The sequence below is a fragment of the Anoplopoma fimbria genome, chromosome 5 (assembly GCF_027596085.1).
Source record: "Anoplopoma fimbria isolate UVic2021 breed Golden Eagle Sablefish chromosome 5, Afim_UVic_2022, whole genome shotgun sequence".
NCBI lineage: Eukaryota > Metazoa > Chordata > Actinopteri > Perciformes > Anoplopomatidae > Anoplopoma > Anoplopoma fimbria.
Genome location: NC_072453.1, coordinates 16627532 through 16652732, shown reverse-complemented (window position 1 = coordinate 16652732; position 25201 = coordinate 16627532). Strand labels below are relative to the sequence as shown.

General features: G+C 41.9%; 1 protein-coding gene across 1 annotated transcript; it reads right to left on the bottom strand.

Annotated features, from left to right (window-relative positions):
- Positions 1–266: 266 nt before the first annotated feature.
- Positions 267–17718, bottom strand: col1a1b (collagen, type I, alpha 1b). The gene is made up of 51 exons (XM_054598991.1): positions 17516–17718; positions 15890–16087; positions 15325–15347; positions 15115–15150; positions 14394–14486; positions 13835–13903; positions 13681–13725; positions 13436–13489; positions 13098–13151; positions 12839–12892; positions 12552–12605; positions 12397–12450; positions 12248–12292; positions 12109–12162; positions 11948–11992; positions 11704–11757; positions 10790–10888; positions 10633–10677; positions 10445–10543; positions 9700–9753; positions 9501–9608; positions 9222–9275; positions 9015–9113; positions 8840–8893; positions 8615–8713; positions 8310–8363; positions 8146–8199; positions 8003–8056; positions 7853–7906; positions 7664–7708; positions 7446–7548; positions 6683–6786; positions 6341–6448; positions 6141–6194; positions 5944–5997; positions 5733–5840; positions 5488–5541; positions 5320–5373; positions 5064–5225; positions 4833–4940; positions 4095–4202; positions 3948–4001; positions 3715–3822; positions 3567–3620; positions 3334–3441; positions 3153–3206; positions 2696–2803; positions 2316–2598; positions 2035–2225; positions 1685–1927; positions 267–1583 (listed from the first exon to the last, which is right to left on the bottom strand). Exons 1-51 carry the CDS (start codon positions 17595–17597, stop codon positions 1437–1439), a joined length of 4353 nt encoding a protein of 1450 aa, XP_054454966.1. The 5' UTR covers positions 17598–17718; the 3' UTR covers positions 267–1436.
- Positions 17719–25201: the final 7483 nt, after the last annotated feature.

Sequence of the window (25201 nt, the reverse complement as noted above, 5' to 3'; positions counted from 1 at the left end):
GATTATTGTATATTGGCCTTGTTTTCACTGCTGCTTAATAGAAATGTTCTCAGTGCAGCTGTTGTGGAACAGTTGATTCCTGAAGCCTATTTTATCTCTATTTCAATGTATCACGCATGGCCTCCTGCTCTCTCTCTCTCTCTCTCTCTCTCTCTCTCTCTCTCTCTCTCTCTCTCTCTCTCTCTCTGAAAATGTGCAATGCAGCTCAGGAGTAACTCTGATTTCAGTTTCACAACAGTTGCAAAAGAGGACAGTGAAAACTCAGCCACTGAGTAGACCACTTCACATGCTTTATTTCAGCACCCAAAATAATTAAAAACATCTCAATGTATTATACATGTACAAAATAAGTACAGAATCTCTTTTTTAAAACCATGAAAGTGGGTCTGCTTCAAATTCTTTTTTAAGAAACCCTTCGCGAAAGACATCAACAAACAACATTAACAACAGGGTGGGAGATGTGTGCTGTTTCTTTTTTTTTGTTTTAGTGAAGAGGAGTTTTTTTTTCCACAGGGGGCAAACAGACAGAAGGATCAACACTGAACAAATGTGCAGGGAAATGATAATGAACCAGAGTCACTTGCTTTTTTTATCTACAAAGACATGATTGCATGCATTACATCTGCAGTGATCACCTTTTCAGAACACTTAAGAAGAAAACAATTGCCCTGCATAGACAAGAAGACAACGAGTCAATTTAGTAGCACCAAAGGTTCTGCAGGCATTAGTGGCAATAATTACAGTATGACAGCGAGAGTTTCACCGTCAAACACCAATATCTGGACCTCATTGAAATGGCAATAGCACCTTTGAATGTTTTTTGATTTCCCCACAATAGACTTGTGTAAAAAATTCCCCTTTTCATTTAAGAAAAAAACAGGGGGTGACTTCTTGTAATGAGGTAGCCATCTACACATTGCAATGAAGGTGAGCTTCTTTGTTTTTTGCCTCTTTTTGATGTTTTTTTTCTGAGCAACGTTCGGGTGTTTTTTTCTCTCAAGAATTTAATACAAGAAGACACTTCACACTTTTTACAATTTATTTAACACCAGAAAAATGGTACACATCACTTGTTGTTTTCAATGTCCTTCCGCAGTGGTAGAAAATGGCAAAAGTGACCTGTGTTTCATTGCATGTGTGGATCTTTCTTTTTTTTTCTCAATCTCCAGGGGGAAATTTTACACAAGCATATATATTATTTTCTTGTTGCCAGTGGAAACAAAAGATTCTTTTTAAAGTGTCCTTGTGGTTGGTTTTGGTTGAAGTAGCAGTCCCAAAAACTTGATTGTAAAAACACAAACATCGTCTTCCGTAGAGTGGTTTTTTAAGCATGTGGACCAATGGCAGCCGAATGAGTTTGAATGCATAGAAAAAAAGATTTAGAGATGACTGCTAGAAAAAAAAACAACAATGTCATGTCCATATTTCTTTCTTTTTTACAAGAAGCAAACGGGGCCAACTTCGACGCCAAATTCCTGATCAGGTGCACCAACATCCATAGGAGCAATGTCAATGATGGGCAGGCGGGATGTTTTTGATGTCTTGTAGTCGATGACTGTCTTGCCCCATGTGCCAGTGTGTGACTGCGGAGAGGAAAAAAAGAAGAGAAGGTCAGAACCTGCTCAAGAAAGCAAAGGCGTCTTCGGTGTCTTCTCTTTAGAAATCTATGAAAATGCAAACTCACCGTGCAGCCATCCTCGCTGACGCTGTATGTGAAGCGGCTGTTGCCCTCGGCTCTGATCTCGACGTCGTTGGATCCCTGGAGAAGGACGGCCTTCTTCAGGTTGCCGCTGGCGGAGTCCATGTAGGCGATGCTGTTCTTGCAGTGGTATGTCATGTTCTGAGAGGCCTGGTTGGACATCAGGCGCATGAAGGTCATCTGGATGCTGACATCCTCGGGATCAGCTCCATTGCTGCCATACTGGAACTGCGTGGTGGAGAGAGGCACATATTCAATGGCACATCATTTGTAGTCTAACAGCTCTAAGAAGGATTTTTTTTTGTGCAGGAAAGTTTTCTTTTTTGACTTCTTACCTGGAATCCACCGGTCATGGACTCGCTGAACCAGATGTGCTTCTTCTCTCTGATGTTCTTGCTGAGGTACCAGTTCTTCATGGGGATGCTGGACTCGCTGGGGTAGATGCAAGTCTCGCCAGTCTCCATGTTGCAGTGGACCTTGATGGCATCCAGAGAGGAGCCCTGGTTGGGGTCAACCCAGTACAGGTCTGAAACAGAGCAACAAAAAAGCAGTTTTAAATCTCATCCTCACTACATCTTTATCTAGAATCTGAATCGGGGCTCTGATCTGCACTCACCGCTCTTCAGCTCAGGGTGGGCCATCTTCAGGTCACGGCACATGCGGACTGGGCTCTTCTGGGAGCCGTCGGGGCTGCGGATCTTCTCAACTCTCTGGGTCAGGGTCTTGAGGGTGGTGTCGACCTCGTTGTCGCGATCGCGCTGCACGTTGGGGTCATCGGCGCGGTAGTGGCCGCCACGGAAGGGATCGGGTGCCTTCTCCTGAATGGGCTGGCTGATGAAATCGAATCCACTGCCGGGGGGTCCAGGGGGTCCAGCGGGTCCAGGGGATCCGGGAGGACCCTGTTTGGTGACACCAGGGGTTTACAAACTGCAGACACGTTGGAGGTGTCTAAATCTACAAGTATTTTCTTAAAACAAAGATCGTAGTGCAACTTACAGAAGGTCCCATCTCTCCATTGCGACCACGGGGTCCTGGGGGTCCGATGGGTCCGGGCAGACCGTTCATGCCATCCTTACCAGGGGAACCATTAGATCCAGAAGGTCCCTATGGAGCAAAAGCCACGTGAATGAATTCTCTTTCTGTCATATTCTTATTGTGATTATTTTGTCTGTTTTTTTTCCCTCAGGTAAAAATTCTGCTTTTGGATTTATATATGATGCTTATGTGATGTTCTTTGTCTTGTTTATTTATATTGTATGACAAAAATGAGTGTGTATCTTACGTACATGTATGGATTAAATGAGTCAATAAATAAAAAGTAAAAAACTAATACAAGTCGTGCTAATCATTTGCAATGTTCTGTAGCAGTAGACTAAATCAAGACTCTCAGAGTACTAGATTGGAAGTGAATTCATGTTTTGTGTAAGTAGCTACCTAAAACAGATTTACTTACTCTTGGTCCAGCAGGTCCAGAGGCGCCAGCAGGTCCTCTCTCTCCAGAACCTCCCTAGAGGCAGAAGAAGAAGAAGATGTGAATCATATTTTTACTAATTTAAGAGAGAATGTTTACAGTGCAAAGTGTGAAAAGTTGAGATTGTTCACTACTCTACCACTCCTAAATAAATGTTACTTACAGAGGTACCGGGCAGACCCTGCATTCCGGTGAATCCTCTGTGTCCCTTGTGTCCTCTATCTCCAGCCTCACCAGCCTCTCCTCTGTCTCCCTTTGCACCAGCAGGGCCCTGAATGTCCGCAAACAGGAGGTCAACAAGCCATCTCAGGGTCACATATCACAGGAATGGAGTAATAGCTCGAATATTATACTTATTTATGTTTTTGATTCATATTATGTGATGATGAAACGTACATTGGAACCACGAGCACCAGCAGGGCCAGATGGACCGACATTGCCAGCGGCACCCTAAAGAAAAGAGAGAGTTAAAAAAAAAATGAGATCAAATGTAAAAAAGTAATCTGCACTTTTGTTTTTACAGAGAAGCAGGACGAGGGCTTACAGACTCTCCGCGGTCACCAGTCTTGCCAGATGGGCCGGCAGCTCCGGGGGCTCCAGGTGCACCAGGTGGTCCAGGGGCTCCAGAATTACCAGACTCTCCGCGGTCTCCCTATAGGGGGGAACTCCAGTGAGACAATGCTAGGCAGCTAAAGGCTAGTTTCTATATGAAGCTATGTTATACTGAAGATAATATGCAGAAGGTTGAGAATGATGGATCCAGAGGAGGAGGGTTACCTTGGGGCCAGTGGTTCCGTCGCGACCAGGGGCACCATCGTGACCGGTAGATCCCTGTGGAAGAGCAGCAGGGATGGTCAATCATCATACCAGCTCTGATAAAACTATCGTTAAGTGTGTAAGACCCTGCTGTCCAAGGTCTCGTACCTCACGACCAGCCTCTCCGGGTGCACCGGACAGTCCAGGGGGTCCAGAAGGTCCGGGGGGTCCACGCTCTCCAAAAAGTCCAGCGGGTCCCTGCTTTCCGGGCTCACCCTGAAGAGAAACAAGAGAGGGGTCAGCTCTGAGGAGAGATTTGGGGATTTTCAAAGTGTCCGGCGGGTCTCCACATGGGGGCTCCAGACATTTCCAGGTCTAAGTATAACCGAATGCTATTTGTGTCTTTGTCTATTTTAGTCTAAATGGAACCATAATTTACTAAATGAACATCATGCTGTATTGAAGAATAATTGAAACCAGAGATTGAGACCATAAACTCATGTTTACAATGTTTACTGAGGGAATAAATCAAGAGAGAAGTAGGGTAATTGTCTTAAAGACTTCCATACAACCAGATTTCTTTCTGTCGCCCCCTGATGGCCAGTAGAAGGAATGCAAGTTTTCTTTTTTGTACTTGATATAGTCTAAAGTTATGTCAATATCAGGCTATTTTGGCTCAGTTGTTGAGTGTCTATGGGATCAAGTAACAAAATCATGATCCCATAGGCATCCAAGATTTGTCTGATGGGAGGGCCACTGACAGGTAGATTTACTTTCATGTGTACACTGTCCTGTTATGGACAGCGCACACTGAAGGTTGTTTTATTTTAATTTCAAACTAATATTCTATGTTACTTGTTGGATGAGATTTGCATATTTAGCAGAACGTTCATGTTGAATACTCACAGATTGTCCAGGTGTACCAGGGGAACCACGCTCTCCACGCTGTCCAGGGAGACCTACAATACCACGAGATCCAGCAATACCTTGGGGTCCGGGGATACCAGAGGTACCCTGCAAACAACGACACAGTGCTCAGTCAGCAGGCACACAATACGCAAAAATAAATAACTGGAGGACATTTTAAGCTTAAAAAAAAACCCTCGACACAACATCTAGTGCAGGATTATTACTCACAGGGGATCCGTCGGAACCGGGAGATCCCTTCTCTCCGGAGAGTCCTGGGGGTCCAGCAGCACCAGCCTCACCAGGGCGACCAGCGGGACCACCCTCACCACGGCCTCCTCTTGCTCCATCTTTGCCGACAGCTCCACCGGGTCCGGGGGGTCCACTAGCTCCCTGGAGACACGCAGAGGATTGGACAGTGAGTGGAGACATACAAACAGACTGTGTTGGTTATGACTGCTGGTTATGTGGACTAGGAGGAACCTACAGAAGGGCCAGGGGGTCCAACTCTGCCGGCAGGTCCGGGGAAACCAGTAGCACCCTAAAGAGACAACAGAGATGGCGGCTTAAAAAAACAGCATCACTGATTTCACCATCATCATCGTTACTGTGGCGTCTAATTCTACAAAATCCCACATGTTGATGCGAAACTCACAGGGGGTCCAGCACCACCACGAGCACCTTTAGGTCCAGAGGGGCCAGCAGGTCCCTGTTGACAAGAAACAATAAGGAAATCATTTTACAATCTGTGAATAAACATACAAAAATAATCCATAAAATGCATCCATAATTCTAAAAGTACTGAACTATTGAAGTGAAAGTAAAGAAGTTGGCACAATGTGACTTTTTGTTTTCCATGATTTAATTCACAGAATGCTTTTGTGTGGCATGTGGGCTTACCTGAGGTCCAGAACCTCCAACAGGTCCGGCGGGTCCGGGGGCACCACCTTCTCCCTTGGGACCAGAGTCACCAGACTCTCCCTTAGCACCAGGCTGACCATCAGCACCCTAAAGGTCGGAGGGCAAGAGAGGAAAACAGTTCAACACCACTTGTTTTCTTGTGTCCAGCTTTAAAGGTATCAGTTTGAAATGTGACGTGTGAGATTCTTACAGGAGGTCCAGCGAAACCAGCAGGTCCAGAAGGTCCGCTCTCTCCACGCTCGCCCTGTTAAAGACATTTCAGTCATGATTGCGTCTTTATTTAAAAAAACACCTGTCATCATATTCTGCATCTCTTATACTGAAGATATAAATCCAGTAAAAAGTACATTTGTGTTTGTTTTCTAGTCCTTGATCTGGTGTACTTACAGGGGAACCACGAGGTCCAGTAGGTCCAGAAACTCCAACGGCACCACCCTCACCCTAAAACCAGAGATGGAGAAGAAGGACAGGTCAGCAGTCATGCTAAACACTTATATCAGGAGTCTTACCACAGAAACGTTGTGACCTGAAACAAAGGTCATGAACCTGGATCACTGATATGTGTGTAGGTTAAAACCTGGTCTCACCTTCTCTCCCTGAGCACCATGGGGTCCGGGGACTCCGATAGCACCAGTCATACCACGCCCGCCATCTTTGCCGGCGACGCCATCGCCTCCCTTGGATCCACCATCACCCTGAAGAGAGAACGTTTATTAGATTCACTTTTTTAAGCCTACCCATCCTTACTTTGTGACAAGAACCCAATTATGGGTAATAATAACTCATTCATATTCTGCGGATCAATTATGCTAAATTCTTTACTTATTCAATACAATTAGGTTATATCAAACAGTTTGCTTTGATCATAATCAATGCTAACAATAATCATCATGCCAATACGAGACACACAGGACAGGTGTGATACTTACTCTCTCTCCCTTGGCACCGGGGAGACCACCAGCTCCTCGCTCACCGGGCATTCCCTGCATACCGGGGGCTCCTTGACCACCGGGGGCACCGCCAGCACCAGGCTCTCCCCACACACACACACACACACACAAAGAAATATACACATTATCATCTATTGATCATATTCAATCAGCTGCAAGTAAACCATCCACTGAAAATGTGAAATACACAAAGGACAACGATGTTATTGGATACTGTTTTCATGTTGTTTTTGAGTGAAAATAGGAAAACTAAAGGGTAATTTGGCTTTTTCTAATTAGAAATTTGAGAAAATATAACAGTAATTGGTATCATTACTGATGTTCTACTGTAATGGCTTCAAACATATTTCCTCATTAAATATTTAAATAAGGAGGTGGTACAACAGATAAATATTTAACAAAAAGGTTTTATTTTGCTGACCTTTGCTCCCTAGAGTGTGAGGGAGGGGGTCACATGGCTTGTGATGAATGTTTTAAACAGTGTTATCATGATGTATAACTGTATTATACAGTGATTACTTCATTTATTGTGTATTATTTCTGACATATAAGGTGTTTTTTGAAAAAAGTGGGTCATTTATTGGCATGAAATGTAGAATTACTTGCCTGTTATATGTTGTTATTTCTTCCCCTATTGATAATTCACGTTGTTACTGACATTACGTTTGGTTATTTTTCATTTTAAGAACAGTTTGAGAACTTCTTCAACTTTAATAGTTTTTTGTTGTTGCTGTGTTTAAACCTACCTTGGCTCCATCGTTACCAGAGGGTCCGGGAGCACCACGGCTTCCAGATGGGCCGACAATGCCGTTGGCACCGCGCTCACCGGGGAAACCTCTGTCTCCCTAATGCAGAGAAGAGACACATGGGTCAGGACCAATGTAGCTAAAGACCAGAGGGAACAGCGTTTATCATGAATGACGACTGTGCTTTGTTTTTGAATATGAAGGATGAACTCACTCTTGATCCAGCTGGGCCGGAGGGTCCAGGCTCACCAGGACCGCCCTGAACAAAAAAGGAGAGGGGGGAAGGAGAATTGAATTAAGGAAAATGAAACCTCAAAGGTACATTACATCTGACTATGTCAAGTATTTCTGGACTCGATCTTCCACTAAATGAAATACACGTGCACGGCATTGTGACTCTTACCTGATCACCAGGCTTGCCAGTCTCACCAGTAGCACCTTGGGGTCCAGGAAGTCCCTGCACAAAGAGGAGAGGTAGATTTCATGGTTAGCAAGCTCAAAGCTACGTCAACAACAACAACAAAACAAAAAGAACAGCACTCTCAAAACCTACCTGGAATCCGTTAGGTCCAGCGGGTCCCTGCTCTCCCTTCTCTCCAGCAGGTCCCTGAATAGAAAAGAAGCGAACCCAATGATGAGAAAACCTTGTGTCACTTTCATGTTTTAGTTTAAGTATCAGTTAAACCAGATACATACAGCAATACCAGAAGGTCCAGGAGCACCAACGTCACCATCTTTGCCAGGAGCACCCTGTGAACGAAAACATTACCCGAACCAATTATCAACTGATTTTGTGCTACGTTTTTGGGCATTTTCATTTTGATAGAAAACATTGTTTGATTTGTATAGTTAGTACTTACAACGGCGCCAGAAGCACCACCTGGTCCTCTCTCGCCGGGCTTACCAGACTCACCCTGTTAAAAAAGAACAAGGTTCACACTTCAATCTGCTGAATAGGGGATTTTGCATCAGTATTTCCTCTTTGAACACAAAATAGATATTACTGATCTCTTGCTGATCTCATATTCTACAACTGCATAGTATGCATCTGAGTCATGTATAATCGATTAACAACCTAGCAAGGACGGATTCTTCTCAAATGCACCTTCTGAAGAATATCTATTTTTGCGTTTCCAAACTAAAATGAGCGCGCCCGTTAACTCACAGAGACTCCCTTTGGTCCGGGGAATCCCATGACTCCAGGCTGTCCTCTGGCTCCAATAGAGCCAGCAGGTCCAGGGCGTCCATCTTGTCCGGTGAGACCCTAAAGATCAGCAGAAAACAGGAGAATACTGTAAAAAGAAGGCCTCTCATATCATGATTAAATGTGTTTTTGTTGCATTGAATACATGTTCAGCTATTTGAAACTGTTTTGTGAGTCAGTACTCACAGCAGGTCCAGCTTTTCCATCAGCTCCGGTGCTTCCGGGGCTACCAGTCATACCCTGTGGAGAGAAAGGCCATTCAGTGAGTATGAAGACAAACAACAGTCATATATTAAGTGTATTTCACTGCGCTTTAAGATTAAAGAGAGCTTAACAGAAATAAACATGTTGCAGGACTCACCTTGGATCCAGGTGCGCCAGGAGCACCAGAGCTTCCAGACTCACCGGTGGCTCCCTGAGCTCCCACTGCACCATTGGCACCACGCTCACCAGGGCCTCCCTGTCACACAAGTGGGGACTTAAGTTAGGGGAAACCTGCACAAGTGGGTGAAGCCCCATGAGTGAAAACATGCTCCAGTTGGCGAGCTGGTTCGGGTAAGATACTGACCTTGCCACCAGCAGCTCCATCAGCACCAGGGAAACCACGAGCACCAGGGCCGCCCTGAAGGAACGGACACACATAAACAAGTTAGTAACTGTTGTGTAAATGCTCACTCTTAAAGTTGTGAATCCCCCTGGGAATTTAACATACTATTAATGTGCAGAAGGCTTTCTAGGAACACTGATAATCACGATTAGCATTATCTTGAAATGTAAAAGTATGCTGTTCTTCTTGAAGCACCTACAGTGTCCAACAGAGGTTCATGTGAAAGAATAAGTAACGTACGCGCTCTCCAGTGGGTCCACGGGCTCCAGCACCACCAGGCTCTCCACGTCCTCCTCTCTTGCCCTCCTCACCAGAGTTGCCGGGAAGTCCCTGAACTCCAGCGGGTCCCTGGAAAAAAAGAGGAAAGCAAGGTTATTAAAAAAAACAACACTCCATAAAATCAGACAGAATGGTGAAATGAATGAAAAGTGAAACTTACAGGCTCTCCCTTGGCACCAGGCTCTCCCTTAGAACCAGGGACTCCATGATCACCCTGTTGGTAAAACAGATACACACACACATTTAATGATGGCTTTCAGGTCTCTGTAGCATTGAAGATGAATGTGTGTTGATACCAATTTGGAATTATGTATTGATTCTAAATAACACAAAAAGACAGATCCCCCTGCTCTGATTGCATGAAAAAATGATAAGATATTGCGCTGTGTTCTTCATACAATGACAGTGTTCCTTAAAGTAGATTTCAAAAATCAAAATATAGTCTGCATCATTGTTACGGGAGAACCTGAAATAATCTCTTACAGTGGTAATGAGAGGAAAATTAAGAGATAAAATTATAGAATTCACAAAATGCATTGTGCAGCTGGACACAATTTATGCAACCTCTACTTCTGCAGATTTATATAAGGACAGCCTATTCTTACAGGCAGAGTTTGAGATTTAAGCTACAGCTTCTACAACAGAAATGCTACTGAAATCCAGATATAGTTGTTACGAGCATGAGGACAAGGTCAGAAGGTCACTAGCTGCGGAAGATGTCAACGTCACACCAAATTCCCCAGTTTCAATCATCTACAGGCTTGAAAATAGATCCTAAAAAACATCACAATATATTGCCTTTCTTACAGTATGACAATATATGGCAATATAATGAATCATAACCTTTGTGTCATGATTAATAATCATTATCTCCAGATTCCCACCCAATGATCAGCCCTACTCACATTGTTACCCTTGGGACCAAGAGCACCAACAGTTCCCTGAGCTCCAGCAGGACCACGAGAGCCGGGGAAACCAGGAGCACCAGCAATACCAGCAGCACCCTGCGGGGGTCAGAGAGTCAGGGTGTCAGAGAGATCGTAATGTGCAGGATTCAACTTGCATCCACTTGAGCCGTGAGTTCGATACTTACAGTAGAACCCTTAGAACCAGGGGAACCATCAGATCCGGGGGTACCCTGTGGAGAGACGACGTGTTGGGTTTAGCACCGAATTGCATTTAGCATTTTTTATTTGTCCTTGCCATGTGAAAAAAAAGATTTGACATTGTTAAGTCCAGTCTCTACTCACAGCAGCTCCAGCGGCTCCAGAGGGTCCTGGGTTACCAGACTCACCACGGGCTCCCTGGGGTCCCTCGTTTCCACGGCCTCCTGAAACTCCGGTCTCTCCCTGTGAAGGGAAGCAACAACGTCTCAGAAATATGCAACTTGAATATTGTACGTTTCTAAATCAACTTAGATTAAATATGCCATTAAATTAAATTGTAAAGATACATTAATAGTCTGTAAAACTGTGGTATGTTGTCTTCGTTTATTGTTACTAGTGGTAAATAACTTTAGAGTCATATCTCTTCAAAGAATACAGCGTCAATAAGATTTTGAAGTGCAAATAAAGAGAGCAAATAGTCACCACACTCATCTTAAACTGGCTCATTGCAAATATATGCATAGCCCAGTTTCTGAGAGTTACAGGATATGATAGAGGAGGGATGCTACAGCAGTAAAGTGCTATTAGAGGTCTGCTGATGCCATCTGGTGGATACAGTGTTCACCTGGGAGATTCAATATTAGGCCGAATATTGACTTTTCTGTTTTAACACCATGCTGTATTCATGGTTGATGGCGTAATGTGGAGATAATTGATTACATGTTACATGTGGAATTAGCATTGGAAAAGTGTGTAGGGGCAACTTTTGTGTGAATGACCAAGTAGTAGCTGCAAGTTTAAAGGGTTTAACAACAAAATAAAATAAGGTTATTGGTTTCATTTGAGGTGAAAAAGTAAAGCAGAGTGTTGCTGCAGCTTCTCTGAGGGTGATGAATCTAGCAAGCCTCCTGGACAGCTTTGTTCATATAGAACATTTAAAAAAGTTTACAAAGTAAAAGCATGGCAATATAACAACAGAATGATGAAACAATCAAACCAATCGATACAATAAGAACAAACCAATGAATTGGATATGAAAAATGTATTGGGAGACTTACTTTAGCACCAGCACCACCGGGGAATCCAGGGGGACCAGAAGGTCCAGTAGGTCCCTAAATAATAATAATAATAATAATATTAAATACACATGATGTTAGCAGTCTACAAAGACGTCTTAAAATTTGATGCAATGCTGATTACAGGGCGTCAAAACCCTTCAATATAGCGTTGGTCAATGATGTCACCACACAATATCACATGTGTCATGTGACCTTACATACGTTTCCTAAAAATAATACTTACAGGGGGTCCAGCAGCACCAGTGTTTCCATCGTTACCACGAGCACCCTGCAGAGGAGGAGGAGATTAGATTAAAGGGATTTGCAGGAATCATATTTGTATCAAAGTATGGACTCAAATTCCATATATTTTTTTTATAGCATGGGAGGAATAGCAGTACTTACAGAAGCACCAGGAGGTCCAGGGCGGCCTCTCTCACCAGGAAGACCACGAGCACCCTAGAAAAACAGGAAAATATTAGCTTGACATACTCATTCCTTATTGTAGATATGAATCAGTGTGACATTTGAGACAAAAACCTACCATGGCGCCGGGGATACCGTTCTCACCAGATGAACCACCCTCTCCCTGTAGACAATAACAGGAGGGATTTGTTTAAAAGTGAAATTTTGGTTTAAGTTATGTAGAAAATTCCTGCTTTGTTTTGACAACAGCACATCCTAATATCTTACCTTGGGTCCAGCAGGTCCGCTGTCTCCCTTAGCTCCATCCAGACCGCTGAATCCCTGTGCAGAAAATCAATCAGGGTCAGCCACCAAACATTACATCATAACGGCAGCTGAAAATTGTGGGTTTTTTTATGTAATCAATGCTCATCCAAACTCACTCTGTGTCCCTTGATGCCGGGAAGTCCGGGGGTTCCTGGGAATCCACGAGCTCCCTGCAGGACGAAATCAAGAGAGGAGTTAATAACTACGTTTCAGAAACAACATTCAATAAGAATCTTTCTGCAAATAGACAGTATGAACATTCCCCCCCAAAAAATTGAAATGTGCCGATCGTTTCAAAATCTAAGAGTATTAATCCGATTATTTTGTTCACATAAACGGCCAATGTAGGATTCATTTTTGACCAACCATCTCCTGACCTTTGCCCTCAGTGGGCATCACTCACCTGAGGGCCAGCAGCTCCACGCTCACCGGGGCGACCAGGTTTGCCGGGCTCACCCTGTTAAAAGACACAGGGAGGAGGTTAGCAGACTTTGTATGTGTCCTTCAGTCAATTAAGGAATAACAAAGTACGATTTGTGACATATTCAGAACAACATGGACAACAGTGTCGTGTTAGAAGGACCAATTTATGTGTTTTCTTTCGGTTATACAATGAATAGAACTGCACAGCCCGGGATGAAAATAATCAATAAATCACTTACATCATCTCCGTTCTTTCCAAGGGGACCAGCGGGACCACGAGGGCCCATAGAACCCTAAAAAACACAAAAAAGAATGGATTAGCACCAAATTAATGTTAACTTTTTAAAGTAAATGTGTGAATAATCACTGTCACTAATGGGAAAGAGGAGGAAGTATTTATAACTGGCAAAGCGTGATGTGTGTCAGTGATTACAACAGGAAGTAGAACACAGGAAGTAACATGTTATCAATAAGAAATACAAAAAAAGTATTATTTCTTAATGGAATCACCTAGATTTAAGAGTTTCATCACAAATCAAGAGAAACATTTATCAAGTAGAATGTTTTGTATACTCACAGAGGCTCCGGGCTCTCCGGGCTCTCCAGGGGGACCATTGTAACCAGAAGGACCCTGATGGACAACAAGAACAACAGATATTCACCCAATGTTGTCTTTAATGCAATCATCATCATAGATGCAGTGTCACATAATTGAGCAAAGAATAAAACTGGGTGTAGCTAGGTTTGTTGGTTAATGGCCAAATCTTTTGTTGAAATGTTGAGGGAAGTTTATTGTCAAAATTAAAATGAGGGAATACTTACGCTCATGCCAGGGGGTCCAGGAAGACCACGAGAACCTGGGGGACCCTGTTGATGAAGATTAAACAAAAGAAAATCATTAGATTCTCTTCATTGTTTAGTCCAAACAGGACCTGTAGACATGGAGGTACACTAAGAAAGAGCAAAGCCTTCTTACAATTGGGCCAGGCTGAGGTGGGCCGCTGGATTTGGAGTGGTCGACGTAGCTCATCTGAGGAGAGAAGTTCTGTAACGGGAGACAATAAAGAGTGAGATTAGTCACTGAGTTTTGGAGAAATAACAATGTAGCACGAAAAAGATACCTGAAAAGTCGCTTAATCACATGCTGCAGTATAAAGGTTTCTATCTCAGCAGAGGAACAATATGTTTTGATGTTAAAATGTTGTTAATGCTTTGTGTGTCACTGACGGAATGACCCAGTGAGATGGACATGAGATTTTCTACATTTTCCCCAGACCTAAAACCTGAGGATCAGGGAGCTGTCTGCACTCCCAGTGCTGAAATAAACTTCCCTCCTTGCTGCTCCCTAGAGCAAAGCCTCTCCTGCTGATCTTTCTTGTGCAAAATGAAGAATCTGATGCAGAAATTGATCGCATCATGAATGAGAGAGTCTACCATGTTGGTTTTTTAACGTGTATCTCATTTGTAAATAGAGTCTAGTCATCTGCAAAAAAACGAATTGAGACTTCCTGGATGTCGGACATGGAGACACTTACTCCGCCAAGGCCAGGGGGGCCAGGGGGGCCGGGAGGTCCGGGAAGACCAGGCTGTCCATCGTATCCATCGTTGCCAGGAGGACCGGGAGGACCCTGTTGAAAAGTAACGCAATATTCTTTACTAACTATCACGTTTTCATTTTAATTCATTCTTGCCACTCAGACATGATTATAGCTCATAATATTTAAGCTTTTCTATGAAATGATTGTTTGTATTGACTAAATACACTGTTACACTGCACATATCTACAATTTCCACTTGCTGTACTTTAATGGAGGTGTAGCAATGCTGCTTTTGAATCACGCATGTTTGCAAAAAAGTTGATTATTAGTTTAATTACAAGTTGTGCTTTTCACAATTTTCCATGATAATTATTCATTACTATTCCATAAGATTATGAATCAATTCCTGTTATTTGACCTTTCAACTTTTGCTGACCTGTTGACCTTGTGACCTAGTTATTAAAGGTCATCAAGAACAATTATGTCATAGCAGCCTTAACAGCATTTAGATTAATTTCTATATACTCAATCAGCTCATCAAAGATATAACACAATAACCAACACAGCACAGAAACATTGTCAGTTTGCATTTAACTTCTCTCTGACAGAAAATCAATAAAGGCAAAGTTGCATGATTATCCTATAAATATATACAATAATTATTCTAAATAACACAGGTGCCATTTGCATTGAAGGACAGTAGTGAGAGTGAACCTACATTGTCTCCCTTGTAGCCAGTCTCTCCCTTGGTTGGCTATGGATAGACAGAAAAAAAGGGGGATAAGCTATGCTGCAATGTTTCATCCAGACTTTAAAAAGGTGCATCATCTAGAACATAAGCAGGCGTAATGATGCCAGCGTCTCTAAAGAGAGATGCATACTATAATCACAGATATTAAAAATGAAACAACTTTAAAGGGCCAAGTACCTCTTCAACTGGAACCTGGGGTCCTACAGAAACAACGGAGAAAAAGAAAATGTCACACCTATTGAACATTTATGAGAGACACATTCATCACTTTGGACATTTACAAAAAATGATGTAAATGTTTAAGGGGCAGGTTCAGGCAGGGAGTCGGGGCTGATTACATAATGTTATAGAATTCCTGACAAAAACGCATCTGTATTGGATTCTTAATGTTTTCAGTAGTGGAAAAGGAGTAGAATAATGTGATGTAAATGTTTTGGGAGACATGATATGTGTTGCACCCTGCAGTGTCACCCGGCATGTTGGGATATTACATATGCACTGCCAGACTTGGCCAAAGCGCAGGTTAAATCCACCGTTAAAAGAATGCATATTGAAAATAAAATGAACAAAAGGGATAAATCCAGAGCGATTATTTTTCTGAAAATCCTCAGGAGAGCAGGCAGGCTTAGGGCCTCGAGTCCATTGGTGGCCAGAGAGCCTTGGGTGAGATGGGGAGGCACTAGGTGGCGCCACAAAGCTAATTACACCACAGAATTGGTGACGGAGGATGAAGGTGGTGTACCATCGCCATCCTCGGGGCAGATAGGGCAGCACTCTCCGTCTGGGATGATGGGGTCGGCGCATTCGGATGTGTCCTCGCAGATCACCTCGTCGCACATGACGGTTCCACTGTCGCAGACGCAGATCTGGCAGGGCTCTGGTTTCCATACATCCTTGTCATTGTACAACTGTCCATCTAGTGTGCAGCTGCTAAATGTGCCTGAGGGGAGAAAATGACTGTGAGTTTTGGAATCAAATAAGAAGAAATATCCCAAAAAGGAGCGAACATCCTCACATTATCTCTAATAAATTGAGTTTAGCATCAGTAAACTGAATTATGTGTGGTCAGATTTAGTTGAGCCTTGGCTACACCTGCACAGGTGTGCATCATTTGGGAACCAGAAGTGGCCATTAGGCTTAGATCAGACACCAGACTCTGTCTGCAAAGCAACATTATATTCAGTAAAAAATATTATTTATACATTTCCCCATGTAGACCCGTTTGTTCTTTCAATTTTGAGACTGTAAAGTCATCAGCTCTGGCCTCTGGCTTCTGGCACAAAGACTTTTCGGGCGGGTTTTTTTTTCTTACAGTGACTTCCACTCTTCTCCTGCTCTTCAACGTGTAATTTTTAGCTAGATTATGACTTCAACAGCATGCAAAAAAAGTCCTAGAAACACACTTTAAACAGCTGTTGTTTAGTGACTGGTTATAAGCAGGAATCAAGCATTTAATGAAGTATAACACCAGTGTCCATGAACAGGATGTGTAAGTCATTTGGGCCTGGCACATAGAATACAGGCCTTATCATGCAACAGAACAGATGCAGCAAAAGTCACTATACAACATTTCTGATCAAATGTTATTTAATATTGGGAAGTTGCACTGGGCCTCCCATCTCATTCCAGCCTGGTGGATGTGTGGTCGGGGCCTGTGGAGGTGGGAGGACCGAGGTTTGGAGGATGGATGCACAGTTCCAGTGTTTTCCACTGAGCGGCGCTGTAATCTTCCTAAACCCAGATTTTCCGCACCCTTCTGTGCCTAGTGATTAATTGATGTCTAGACTTTTTTTTAACTGTCGACGTCAGACTTAGGCGATTTTTCCATTGTCCTTTTTTTCAACTAACCAAACCAAGTTTTACACAAACTACATAAAAACGTTCTTTAGTTCAGTGTGACATTGGTTTGACATTCCCCCTCAGACTTTGCTCACTTTTTAAGCGTTTGATATTAAAACTTAAAAAAAATCCAAGTGCTTTGAGTCTACAGACATTGGCACATCTTTGTGATCTGGGATGCAAGTTTGCTGTAATTGGTGAAAACTACTTTATGCAACTAAGACTTCCTCTCATATATATTTTTCCATTTTCTAATTTGATTTATGTGTGTGCTTTGCTTTAAACTCTCTCTGAACTCAATGTCCTGTTGCTCCCCTCCAGGTTTACGCACAGTGAGAGCAGCAAACAATAAAGAAAAAAGTTTTATAAACTCCTTTTCCATTCCAGTTCTCCCCCCACACAGAAAACAAAGCACCAAAAGGACGCTCATTCTCCAGCAAACTCCTCAGCATCCTTTGGGCTCTGCAGCATCCCGACGGTGCCACAGTGCCAAAAACAACCCAAAGCAATGTTTGAAAGTGATACTTACTGTCATCCTCGCCTTGACCTCTCGCCAAAAGCACCGCTGCACTGAGCAACAGCGCTAACCGAATATCCACAAAGCTGAACATGTCTAAATATTAGACATGTAGATTCTTTGAGACAGTGGGGGAATCCTTTTTTTCTCCTCAGACACCACTCATACAGGGCAGGGTCCGGCGTGTGTAACTCCAAATCCAGACCCTAGCAGAAACTCCCTACTGCCTAAACAAATGAGTTAGCTGGGCTTTTATATGCCATAAGGTTTTGGGGGAGGTCCTGTGTACACCCAAACTTGTACATGTTCGAGTCCCTCCTTCTCCAGAGAGGGGGGGCAGTCTCCAAACATGTCAAACAAGTTCACGTTTCAGCTCAGACGTGGATGGAGAGGATGGGCAGCATTTACACACCGGCTCTCCACTGCTCCAGACCTGTTTTGTCATCTTCTGCTGCTCCATGGACCTAATTGAGGCTTCTGTTTGAGGGTGTTTTGTCTTTTCTGCATCCAAACCTGAGACATTGTGTGGCTAAGATGATTTTCAATCGTTTGGACGCTGGATGGCTTTATTTGTAGAACAGACCAAATGTATTTCAGCCTTCATTAGGCCCCAGTTTATCAAGGAGATGCTGAGCAGCTGAGGACTGGATTGATTTCAGTTGTACAGGAAGTTATTTTATTTAAATGCCTTCATTTAATGATGAATTGGGCACATTGGCTTCTCTAAAGAGGAAGGAATAGTTTCAGAATGATGTCGTTCAAGAGAGCAAACCAGATGGAGATTGAAATATTACCAATATCATTTGGTAAGATGTAAACGAGTTCCTATGTACAAGTAATTAAGAGCTGTTGTCCTTTACAGACATTATTGAAAGGGAATCATACTCATGTAATTATTATTATTATAGGTATTAAAGTCTGAAATGAATTTGTTTTCTTTTTTTCTTTTTATTCTGAGCCTATGCACCTTCTGAGTATCAAGCACCTGCAGGAAACTGCAGTTAAATGTATACATGATTAAATATAACTTCACACACACACACACACACACACACACACACACACACACACACACACACACACACACACACACACACACACACACACACACACTGTACCCTATCCAGTTATGGGTTTTATGTCTTCAAAGGAAAAATAATTGCTAACCTGAAGTCAATATGAAATGCTAACATTTCCCCCTCATTATTAATTATTTGAACCCTTTTTTACCCCTGCAAATGAATAAAATGTAGGCTGGCAACAATGTTGCTTTCATCCTTGTTTACTTTAATTAAATAGTCCAGAATCCAAAATGAACATAGTTTTAAAGCATGTACAAAAACCTGTGTTAAAAATCGACCCGTTCCAAAAGAGGCATGGCCATCCCATGATGTTAGAGAAAGGGAGGGAGGGAGAGACAGGGAAGAAAAATTGGCAGATCCACAAAGCAGTCTGGTTACACTGTGGACACGTTGCAGCTTCTACAACTGCAGTGTGGCCCGAGATGACCTTTCATTTACTTTCTGATGTTGTCTTTTTTTCTTTTTTTTTTACATTCAACTCAAAGAACCTGTCCTGTATTTAGTTGCGGACATTTATTGCACCAACAAAGGCATGTTAGACTGATGATCCAATAGTGTAAAACAAATCCAATCATGGAATAGCCTTTTTAATTATATATGAGCACAAAGGGCAATGTTTAAATTCTAAAAATGGACATTGTATTCATTTATAGAAACGAACAGCTATTCATGCATGCTGAATCAACAAGAAGACAATAACTGAAAATGTATGAAATGTTCAACAATATCAATGACAAAACTGGAACTATTTATGGGAAAAGGCAGACAATGGAAAACATCAAAAGACGAAGATAGAAGACTATAGCTGCACAGCTTTCATGTTTATGGAAGCATTTTGTCGCTATTATACTAGCTAGCCTACATCATGCTAGCTTGATGAACAAAAAATCAAAAAGACCTTACAAGAAAACATTTTGAATGTCTATATACCCAACCAACAAAACAAAAAAGATTCAATTTGGAAGAAAAGAGAAATGTACGATGAAATAAAACACGTAAAGCATAAAATATCAATAATAGAAGATAGAGGGTAGTAGCTCAACACCAGCGTCATTAATTAGCATGAATCATGATATGGCCTACTAGTAATGAGAAGAATTAGGTTTTCCCAAATTATCATGACTGGATGATTGAGGAATTGCACACAATATTCAAAACATACAGATAAAGCTCATTTTAGATGTTTATTGTTGTATTTCTTACGAACCATGGATTATTTTTCAGACATTTGCACATCCACAAACACACAGTCGACACAAACATTAGCTTTAAAAGGCTTCAGCTGCAGGGGAAATCAATAGTTTCCGAGGTTTAGTTTGTGTGGTTAGGGATTTTGTTTGCACTAAGCAGGTTATTATTATTTTTTAGCATCTGTTCCTTGACTTATGAAATCAGGGTGTCTGCTAAAACACCTGCCACACAGACAGACAGCTGTCCATCTCCATTTCAGTGACTCCACATTTTTGTTTCCCTCTGTTCTGCAAAGTTTACGGTCAGTTTAACATCTATTGCAACATGCAGGAGGTTTAAATCTCCTTTCTTGAGCATGGAGATGATGCTATGTATTATGTTGTAAATGAATATAAAACGTATGAATAAATTGTAATATAGAAATAATAGGATACTTTTATCCTCTTTTTAGTAACTTCTATCCTTCCTTTAAAAGTTTATGTGACCATTTTAGATTAAAAGAGCACACTTGTTAGTTTAGAGTTTGCAGTACATGCATTATGCAACAATAATGTGATTTAAACTGCCACAAGTGCACCTTCGAAATAAGACACACCCATTCATGACTTGTTTTGGATAAGAAAAAAAAGGATGAGTGTTGAGAATAACGTTACACAGTTATCACAGGTTTCAGGGTGTTTTGAATAAAAAGAAAATAGGGAAGTCCTGTTTCGATTCATGTTGTTTGTCTGAGAGGAAACCCATTTGATAAGACTTGTGCCTGTGTGCTGTTTCAGCTATTTCAGCTTTTCTCAGCACAATAATGAATTTGGTTTTATTCTCTTTCTTTCATCAGAGTTCTAAAAGTGCAAAATGCAGTTGAAATGAATCTGTTTGATCACGAGATGAAGCAATCTTCGAAGCAGAACTCTTTCAGTGACTTTCCATGAGTGAAAAGAAGCCGAAGCTCACAGGACAGTGTTTAAATAGAACTGGTAATTTTCTGGTGTTTGGAGTTGCTGCAATATATAAAAAAATGTTTTCTGCGGCGAGTCTCTCAGAGTTCAGACTGGTGGTTTGGGTGGAAGCGCTCAGAGTGAGTTTATGGAATTTCAACTGCATTGAAAAGTCCTACGGTACCACTGTAGCCTCACTGAGCTACATGTTTTCTAACTGGTGGACAAGATATTTAGAATATTTCAGCAAAGAAATTGCTGTCAGATTCTTCAGCCGAGGGAAACAATCCACAACTTTCAGTATCGGCTTTGTAGGTAATCGCTAGAAATCTACTATTGTCAGACAGTCTTTGAGAGAAGGGATTGCAAAAATTATTGAATTGGAGCCACCAAGCTTTGCAGACTTTTGCGGAGGAAATTCTGAGTTTGTCATAGGCATGTTGTGATAGGACAAAGGCATGAGATGTAACAGGTTGTGGGAAAAGGGTGTCTTCATAGTCACAGCTCCAGAGTTTTCATGACTTTCATCCTATTAATGAGAATATCGCAAAACTCATACAGCTCTTATTTAAAAAAGCAATTTAGGAACTCAAATTGGATCACTTCAATCATTTTGAAATAGGCATCTTCAGACAAGTAGGTTTACATGCAGCATTAACACGCGGCAGAGCTTGCACGGTAACTAAAAAAGCCTAAACTGTGCATTCCCCAGCAAGACTTCTGAGCTGTAGCCAGCAACACGTTGCATCTGCCTGGCCTCGTCCACGTGTTTCTACTTGTAAATCTCTGCTGCTCCAAACTCTAACAAAGCCAAACCCTCTCTGTCTCCCTCTCTCTCACTTCTCTCTATCACTTACTGCCTGGAGGATCACTTTCCTCCAACTTATTTAAGGCTCCCAGGGCATTTATTTGTTTTTTGCTTTTTTTTTTTAAACTATTATGTCTCCTTTAAGTCAATATCTCACTGGCACTCCGCAATAAGGCCACTAATACTTGCTGTTAAACTTTTTTTTCCAGGCCATTATGATGTTTTTTTTTTAATGATTTTCAATTACAGGTTTTTCATGCTTTGTTTGTAGAAGCCCATTGTAGGCCCACCTGCTTCAGACAGATTACAGGGTATGATGAGGAAAATTGTACAGTATCGCGAAAAAAATCAGCTACTGTACAGTATATCCTTTAATTCTAAATGGCTATTATCAAGAGGACTATCAAACTGTAATAATGTTTATCATAACAGTATTCTAAAATGTTATGTGCACTCTTATTAAGTATTCATTGTAAAAAAGAAGAATAACCTCCTGAAATGTACAATCCCCAAACTGAAACTTACAACAAACAAGGAACATTCAAAAAGAAGTTATGTGGGCGGAGACAATACTACTGGGAAATGTTGTATTGTCAAGAAAATTTTGTCTCATCCAAAGACAACTGAATTAATGAAAAATGTTTTCTAGAACAAAAAACTGCATTTTGTTTTGAGAAGTATTAGCATATGGTAAATAGTAAAAAATACAGGTGGAATTGGTTGGTGATTATTAAAATGTATTCAAAAGTAGATGAATGATTAAGTCACCTCATAAATCATGGCTCTTCTGTTAATGATAGTCCCTTAAAACATTTTTGAGGATTTTTTAGATATCAGAAGTAGAGAAACAAGGGAGAGAGATGAAATGCATTCGAACCAGGGTTTCTTGGCGGTGTGATACGATAAACTTTATTGTCCCCACGGGGAAATACGTCTTGGTCTGAAATGCTGATCTATCTACAAATGGCTGTAAAACCAAAAAAACAACCAAAAAACCCATCTTATTTAATAAAGCCTGATATGAGTTAATGTCAGGTCTCCATCAGAGATACTCATTCACAGTCAGGACAGCTCCAGTCTGCCGTGTACGTGTACAGACGAGCAAATAACTAGTGTGACTACACCAGTCGCCGCCGTGAAAATAAACCTTCCAGCTCCGGCGCAGACTCTGCAAGTTCATTCAAAGCAATAGCATCAGTTGAAAAGAAGAAGAAGAAGAAGAAAAAAACGAGACTTCCACGCGGCGTTATGGGTAAACGCTCAATTACAGGGTGAATGCTTCAGCCCACTTCTAACTGTTGCTTCAAGTAGAGCCCTATGTGAACTGCAATCATCTCATAAAGGCCCAACTTTTGTCTTTTTAGTCTGCAGGCTGGGGTTGGTGCTGGCCACCACGACAACAGTAGTCATTTACTTTCAGGACAGCCATTTTCTGCACTAGCAGGCAATGGGCCGTTTGAATTCATGCTACTGTATAGATGTAGTTTTTCAATGAATCAACAGAAGCCTGGTCCAAATATTAGACGTTCATTCATGGAACCAGTATCTGGAAAAAAAATCTCAAAACCACCTTTCCAGTAGCTTTCACCCATCATGAAACATAGTTTGACATTTTGGGAAAATGACTTTCTCGTTAAGTTAGATGAGGAGATCAATACCACTCTCATATCTCTTTTTTTAAAACATGAAGCTACAGCCTAAAGACAGGTAGCTTATCTTAGCTTAGCTTAGCATAAGACCAGTTACAGGAAGAAACAGCTAGTAGGGCTCTCTCCAAAGGCAACAATAGCAAACCTACCACCCCCCTAAAGCTCATCAATCAGCCCTCAGACCCAGATCGTCAAATGATGGTGCTTTGTCACTTTCACCCAATAATTGCATGTATAATCATAATAAGATAATGTTAAAAGTCCCACAGTAAAGTTACCCATGTCTTATGAAGGGTAATATTTAAAAAGTTTTTGAAACTAGAGCTCAGCTGCCAAACAAATCCAGCCTCTCGTGAGCTCCACCCATCATGACACCCCTGTGAGGCGTGAGAGAAAATGGTGGCGAGCTCAGATCTAAAAACCCAAATTCACCATCATGGCACCACGTCCTTCACTGGTCTATCCAATAAACAGCCTAATTAGAAATGCCTATCTCTTGATTAAAAAGTAAGATTTCTGGTTTTCTCTTTGTACCAACATGGTATAAAGTTTTTCAGGCTTTGATTCCCTTCACAGCTATCTGTTGGCTTTCTTTCTCTCACAAACTTCAGCAGGCCTTTTTCCTCTATTTCTAGGTCTGGTTTTCTTCTCGTCTCTGCATCTGGATTTCTCCACAGTCCCAGCCCCCATCCAAAAACTCCAGCTCTCCATCCCTCCCTCTTTTTTCTCCCTGCCTGCTCTCTTTTTCTCCCACCAGCGCAGACATCCAGTCAGACACACAGAGAGTGGGGATGGAAAATATGACTGGATCCTTCCCTGACTTCAGATAATGTGCAAGGCTGCTGGCAAGCGTGGCACTAAAAACAGTGAAAGGCGGAGAAAGAGAGAGAGAGAGAGAGAGAGAGAGAGAGAGAGAGAGAGAGAGAGAGAGGGAGAGAGCATACCGGACAGTGAGAAGTTTATCTTAAAGACTACTCTTAGTATCTCATGAAGTAAACCCTTTGGAGCACAGTTTTCATTTCTGCAGTTTATGTCCAAAAGTAAAAGCTTTATCCTTTTGAGATTGCTGCAACATATATGCAAAGATGATCTTCACAAGCTACAGAACAAATGACATTCATTGATTTTATGACCATAGAGAATCATAGGAAAGTGTCCCCTCGTCTGACGGCATATACATGTTGATTATCTACGTGTTAGCACACCGTCAGAGGCCACGAAACAAAAACCAAAGAGCCCCGCTGTGCATGTGGGTGTCATATTTCACTGCCACAATAGCTCAAACTGTGGCTGTTAGAAGTGCAGAGAGAGGGGAGGTAGCACAATTATGTTGGGATGGAATATTCAAAAAGGGAAAAAGTGACACAAATGTTTTTTATTTGTGCGTCTACAAATTAAATACATACGTTAGGATCACCTTAGTGGTGCCTTCACCTCTGATTGATGTGTTCAATGATGCCTTTTGAAGACAGAAGCAACCAAAGAGACGCTCTGGTGTCTTCTTCCTGTTTCTTCCTGTTTCTCCCTGAACGTATAGTTTCCAGTTGACCTGCAGTCTCTTCAGGGTGGTTTGACGCCCGTCATTCCACACATCTGGGAAAGTGAGTCAGTGCTTTAACTACTCTGCCTTGTCATTTTATACCCAGTTTATTCTTTTGCTTCTTTGCTTTACTTGAATAGCACATTAGTGCACACAATAAAGGATTTAGTTGCTTTAGGGTGAGCCACTTTTTAAAGAATGCTCATCTTATTTTTTAGTCATTTTTACAATACTAGCTATGTTTTTCCACTTCTCCGAGATACCCTGAAGACTTTTCTTTCTCCTCAGCACCATCAGATGTAAACTTTTAACTTATAAATAGTGTCTAAGAACCATGATTCCAGGCGAAAGTCTGCCTCTTTCACAAAGTGTGTTTGCGAGGAATGATGGGGAGGGGGGATATGAGCTCAGAGATCCCGTCTGGAAATGTCGTTACTCCGACTGCCTGCCGCCCCACTGCAAGCACTCATAAATACTGCGGCCTACTGAGATG